The sequence below is a fragment of the Echinops telfairi genome, unplaced genomic scaffold (assembly GCF_000313985.2).
Source record: "Echinops telfairi isolate 266 unplaced genomic scaffold, ASM31398v2 ScPeMD7_7413;HRSCAF=8451, whole genome shotgun sequence".
In the NCBI taxonomy this organism is placed as follows: Eukaryota; Metazoa; Chordata; class Mammalia; order Afrosoricida; family Tenrecidae; genus Echinops; species Echinops telfairi.
The window spans coordinates 1670101-1676592 of NW_022111313.1; the positions used below are offsets into that span (position 1 = coordinate 1670101).

At 54.2% G+C, this 6492-nt stretch overlaps 1 protein-coding gene across 1 annotated transcript in view; it reads right to left on the reverse strand.

Annotated features, from left to right (window-relative positions):
- Positions 1-354: 354 nt before the first annotated feature.
- RAE1 (ribonucleic acid export 1) overlaps positions 355-6492 on the reverse strand; it is a 16016-nt gene continuing 9878 nt past the window's right edge. The window contains exons 7-12 of the mRNA XM_004717140.3: positions 6161-6232; positions 5029-5136; positions 4358-4464; positions 4191-4266; positions 3107-3301; positions 355-745 (exon numbers count right to left, since the gene is read on the reverse strand). Coding sequence (XP_004717197.1) covers positions 659-745; positions 3107-3301; positions 4191-4266; positions 4358-4464; positions 5029-5136; positions 6161-6232 — 645 coding nt within the window. The 3' untranslated portion in view covers positions 355-658. The remainder of the gene's footprint in view (positions 746-3106; positions 3302-4190; positions 4267-4357; positions 4465-5028; positions 5137-6160; positions 6233-6492) is intronic.

The window sequence follows — 6492 nt, forward strand, 5'->3', positions numbered from 1 at the left end:
ACCAGCTAAAAAGCTGGTGTGAAACAGAATTTCACCGCAGAGACTTAGCAACCTGGAACTTAAAAAGCACCAAGCCACCCCTCCGAGGGCCTGGGTGAAAAGTGCATCCCATGCAGGACCTGTGCTGGTGCGTCACACAGGTGGGGGGCACCCACCATGGCCCCTCAGGACAACGGCCTAGCAGAGCTGAGGCGCCCAGGAATGTTCAAGTCAGAAACAAGGGACAGACGCGAGAGGAAACATGACAACACTGCCTGCCGGTGCCAGGGCGAGTGGCAGCTCCCTCCCTCCTCCCCGGGAGTAGAACACTCAGAGAGACGGGTGAGGGGAGAGAAGGCACACAGGGCTCGGTAGTCTGTCTTGAAAATATTTTATTACAAAATACAGTAGCGGTTCGGAGAGGGGTCCAGTATTCTCTAACCCGTGCGCCGCTGAAGGAAGCACCGGGCAACTGGTAAGTGGTGCAGGCACCCGACTCCCACCATCACTGCAGTCCTTCAGGTTGCTGAGAACACCTGTAGCAGGCGCTGGGGTAGAGATGGGAGTCGCCGAGCTTGGTGGGCTGGGTGCTGGGTTGGCTTTGCTCTCTCTAGGGTGAGGTCCGCAAGCTGGGAACCCATTCACAGAGACGAGGCAGGGCAGCCCAAGGTACAGGCCACTACTTCTTATTCCGGGGCTTTAGCTCTTCAGCTGCGTTACGCAGGAAAATGTAGTTCTTCTTCTGGGGGTTATAAAATTCATGTCCCTAAAGAGAAAGAAAAACCAGCCATCTGGTTACTGGGAAGCCAGCAATTGGTGGGCACTGTTCCTCAGGCAGGCCGGGCCGTGTGCTACAGGGGACAGAACCAGGGAAGAGGGCGAGAACGAGCAGCACAACAAAACCGTAGAAGGGAGTGTGTAGGAGCTGAGAGCAATAAGGGCAAATACCCCTAAATGCGTAATTCTGCACCGGCGGGGGTCTCCGGGCAATGCTTATACCTGCGTGTAGGCTGAGTGGGTAAGAGATTGGGAGTATTCCATGAACATACACATTCATACATGGTAAGAGATTGGGAGTATTCCATGAACATACACATTCATACATGGATATTTCATTTTGCTATACTTATATCCATGACTGGTGGCGAATATAGGGACCGATACCTTGAAGGCAAGAGCCACGTTCAGGACCATCGCCTCAGGGACACCGGCGTAAATGAGCGAAGTACAAACTACATCCTAACTTGGTGAGCAGCACAGTGACTGGGGTCTTAGGAGCTCGTGAGCAGCAGCTAAGGTGCAGCTAATGGTCTCCCCATCCAGAGGTAAGAGGGGGACGGACGCGTGCAGACAGACAGGCAGTCCAGTGGACTACCTAACAGCACATACACACATCGGTCTCCCCGACCCGGATCCGAAGAACTAGCTGGTGCCCATGACCAGCACCAGCTGCCCTGAAAAGGACCGCCTTAAGTGCTGGACTGTGGGAGAGAAATGTGGACCAAAACAAACATTATAAAGGAGATCAAGCTTACTGGTTGGCTAGATTTTGGTGGGACCCCAGGATGGGGGCCCTTACCCTTCAAGTCTGAAACTCACCTCATGTTAGGATAATCAGCCATTAAAGATCCAGAGGGAAGCACCGACCCAAGGACAGGAGGGGGGTCAGGAGAGGAGGGAACAGGAGACACGGAGGAGGAAGTGGGCTACGTGGTGATGCAGTAAGGGACGCATCGAACGAGCCCGTGTCTGAATGGCTCCACATAAGACTATACTCTGTAGCCTTCACCTCATCAAGTGTGAAACAACAACTCGTGCAGGGATAACAGGAAGCACATGAGGAAGTGCAAAAAGTGTTGTTGCACTGAGATTTCCATCCTTGTCACAAAATACAATGTGTGAATTATTGAACAGAAATCCTATTTGCTTTGTAATCTTTCACCAAAATCACAAAAGGAGATGAATAAACAAAAGTACAAAAAAAAAAAAATTACCTCCCAAAACAGAGTTTTCAAGAGACAAAGCCCAAGCATGACCTGTTTTCAATGTTCTTCTGGAGAGGGAGGGGAGACATGACGCTCAGCCCAGCACCCATTTACATGCCTGTCGCTAGGTGTCAAACCCCAAACCAAGACTGTGCCCGTGCATCCTCGGGGAGGACGAGCCCAGCCAGCTCTGTCTGAGGGTTCAGAGGAGCCACGTCAACAGGCGAGGCCACGGGGTGAGGGCAGCCGCAGGGGAGCTGTGCTGTGGGGCTATGGCCAGCAGAGGCTGGTCCCACGGGGAGGAGGAATAGTAGCCACAGGGACTGCTCAGAAAGCCAATGCTGTGAACTAACTGGAGACCCAGAGAGAGTCCACTGGGGTGGTAATGACAGAGAACTGGGCTTAGCACAGCAGACAGGCAAGGAAGCTCGGGAACCACAGGCCCCTAAAACAGCGCACTCTTCCTGGATTTTGTGAAACACAAGAGTGGAACGTAAGCAGCTCTCGCTATGAGTGGGCAGTGACTGGTCAGATACAAGGGTGGCCACAGGGGTCCCAAGCTGGCTTCAGACTGATGTACAAGGCCCCAAACTCCAGACAGGGTACCTGCTTCACCCAGGGCACAGTCTAGTTAGTGGTGTGTCCACCACTGAAAGAGCTGGGTGCAAGAGCCTGGCAAAAGCAGGGTGCAAAGGATCTGACTCTCCCATAGCCACTGTGTGGAGCCATCCAGATGCACTGTGAGCCTGTGGGTGGAGCTGAACTGCCCCACAGTGTGTACTGCCCATCTTCCTCCCAAGGAGGGGCTGGTGGGTTCAAAACAGCTAACCCTTCCAGTTAGCAGCCAAGCACGTTAGCCAGTACACCACAGGGGCTCATTCGTATGGGTGCGTGGAGGGCAAGGAGTCTTGGGTGGGTGCAGATGTGGCCGTAACAGTTGTGCACTGACTGGACTTCCCGGGCGCATCCCTCACGTGGCACGACCACCTAGCGACGTGGAGAGCCAGCCAGATCTTGCTGCACGGTGGCTGAGACCGCGCATCCCACCCCGTCCCACAAGCTGTTCACAGGAACTGGCCCAGCCCACAGACAGTTCCCATGGAGTCGGCGCCCAGCCCAGGCCTCCCGCCCAGGAGTCGCACCTTGGACCAGTCGTAGCTAGACGAGTAAGCAAATATGTTTCCGTTGTGGTTGAAGCAGCAGGCTGAGATGGGCTGGTCCAACTGCTCCGAAGTCTTTAGCTTAGTTCTGGCATCTTTGTCCCAAAAGCTGAACCTGCCGTCAGAGCCCACCGTGGCCAGAGTGCCGTGGACGGGGTGGAAGGCAATTCCATTGACCTGCGAGGACAAGGCACCATGAACAGCAGCACAGAGACAGCTCACAGCGACGTGAGCCTGGAACCCAACATATAGCCTGTTCTGTCTGCAGAGCCTCTGGGCCTTGCTGGGCCCCTGCAGCCCAGAGCTGAAGCTAGTCGCTGTGGCCAGCACAAGGCGCAGGGAGCAGCAGGCGTGGGCACTAGTAGACCAGGGTGCGCTAGGAAGGCAATGCCATTGTCTTAGTTTGCAAACGGCCAGTTCTTCTTGGGGTGCCTGTGTAGCTGGGCCCCAGCATCACAAAAGAGGGAGGGGACTCTCAGAAAGCGTCCTGAGAGCTAGAAACACACCGAACCTAGACTAGGCTTCAGCCCTGTCAAGCCCGCTATGACCCCACTGCTACGTCACGGGCAGGCTTAGCTGAGTCCCTCTCGTCTGCGCTGAGAGAGAGAGCGAGGTCAGACAAGGGAACAGAGGCAGACCTGGGGAAAGACTGCAGTCGAGACACACGGCGCCCTCCACGGCTCCACCAAGTAGCAGCAAGCCCTGCCCTGCCCTGCGCTGCGCCGGCACCCCGAGGCTCGCCGCCACCGCCGTGAGCACAGACCCACTGGAGCATAAGCCGACCCGAACATCAGCCGAGGCACCCAATTTTACCACAAAACTGCTAGAGAACCGGCTTACACACGAGTATATGTGGAACATTTGTAGGTCCCCCCCCTCCCCGTTCTGTTCTAGTGGTGCTGGAGAAGGCAGGCAGCCTAGGATGGAGGCCTGCCTGTGGCACAGGCCTCTCTCCACCGAGAGTGCCCACACGGCCTGCAGCTCCTGGGTGGACACAAGATCCCACCCACCTGAGTTTCCAGACCCCCCCCTCCAAGTCGATGTCCATCAAACTCCCGACACCTACCGCGTAGATGTCCTGAGGGGCTGAAGTGTTGGTTCCATTGGATCGGTGGCATTTGAAGGTAAAGTTATCTTTGGCACTGAAAAACAAAAGCCCGCTTAAGCGCTCCCTTAAAAAACAAAGCAAAACAAACGGAGTGAAAATTCCCAAGCTGACTGCGTCTCACTTACGGATTTGGGGGGTTGATGTAGTGAATAGCAACTCTGCCCTCAATGCTCCCCAAAGCAAAACCAGTCGGCTTGTTTTGTTTGTCTTTAAAGATGGCCACACACCGATGCTAGTTACAAAGAAAACAGCAGGTTACCACGAGGGCAAAGTGCCCGCACAGCGAGCAGAGGCAGGGATGGGTTCACTCCTCCAGCCAGAGGGCACCACCCAGCCTCTCCCCCTCCTCTGCCCCAAGGCCGAGAGCCTCCTCGCGGTGCCAGAATGGCAGGAAGACGAGCTCACCATGTGCATCTGCCACCGACCAAGTAGCCAGTTAGGGCCACGCTGCCCACCACGCAGGGAGGCGAGGGTCCAGTGGGAGTGGCCAGGTAGCCCTGATGCTCAGAAGGCAGACCCTGCTGGCCACCCAGATGCCCTCCCAAGGGCTCGAGGAAGGCTCTCTTGCTCTCTCCATGAAGGCTCACAGCAAGAGGTCATGCCCCCCAAGACACACACACACACACACACACGCCATCTTGGGTGGAGGACCAGGTGACCAGAGTTTTCTGGGGACAAAAGGGGTCCTTGCTGCCACCTTCCAGTTGTGACACTCGGGAGAGCCCCAGAGAACCGCCTACTCTGCGCCCACCTGCTCTGAAGCATTCACGGGTTTTGGATGGCAAGACAATCTCACCTGATGCTTCAGCGGCGACTCTATCCTGCGGAATTCTGAGGGCTGGTTCTCCAACTGGTAGACGATCAGGCCCCTCTCAGCTGTTGCCACCACGGCCATAGGGTATATCTAAGGCAGAGAGATGTGAGGTGCACCCAGGGCCAAGGAGTACGCTGCCTGGGTTAGCACCGCAAAACCAACTCTCATGTTTTGGTTTGTTTAATTTAATAACCCAGTGATGGGTTTATGAAGATGTAAATCTGATATAAAAAAAAAAAAACCTTTCATATGCTTTCAGAAGACTTTTCTTAATAATTTCTTAAGAATTATACATAAAAGTCCTTGGTAAGCATTTATAAAATGCTCCTAAGAAGAGGGGGGAAGATATGGTGTCTTCAAATGATAACTGCTCAGCCAGATGGCCCACCTCACCAGCGCCCCACCTCACCAGCGCCCCCACCTGTACACAGGTCTGCGTGTGATTCTTCCCTCTGAGGGGTCCCTGAGCACTGGTACAGGCGTTTTCAAACACAGCAGTGCCATCTAACATGCCACCAGCTGGGGCACTTCAGGGCTCATGGAACTATGCTGCCTTCCTCCTGTGATTACTTCATCACACACACAAACCCTGAACGGTCACGGGGGCAGATGCCTGGGGAGAAAATGCATTCTCTACCCTACTCAGACAGCACCCGTAGACCTCAGACTGGCAGGTCTCAGAGCCGACGCAAGCTTGGTCCCAGACCGCTGAGATTGAGCAAAGATGGCAGCCAGGCAAGTCATGTGCCTTCTGGTTTCCCAGCACATAGAAAAGGAATGTTTACCACAGACCTTTTGGTAGGCACCCCAATGCTTAACCTGCTGCACCACAAGCCCCTGCTACACTGATAGGCATGACAAACCTGCGTATCTCTCCATCCATTCAAAGACAGGACCTCCAGAAGGAAGGAGCCATTTGTGAGGATCCCTGGACTCTCAGCATTTTGTCCCAATTTAAGGGCCTCAATCAGACCAAGCATTAAAGCCCGAGGCGCTGGGAGATCACCCTCTTGCAACAGGGCTCCTGGCAAGAATCGCATATGGTCTTGTTGTCTAAAGGAAACCCTTTCAAAGGGACGAGCTACTGGGCGTCAGTCTGCAGGCGGCCCCTTACCACGTCAGCACAGTAGCACCGCTCAGGGAGCTGCAACACCATCATAGGATTTGATGACCGCGTGTCCCAAAACTAAAGGCAAAACGGAATCAGAAAGTCACTGCTGGGAGCAAGCCCGAGGCACGTCCATGCGAATGCTCTCACTCCACAGGGGTTGGGGGTGGGGGGGGTGGGAGGAGAAATCAGTGTTATTCCAGGAGTACAGTTGAAGAAAGGGGTCTAAGCTGCATGAGCTGCATTTTGTACTTTTCTGTGTATTCTTCGTTTTCCTTAATCATGTTTTACATTCTTTTCTAGAAGTGTTCTTTATTTTTCTGTTAAAATTTTCTCAA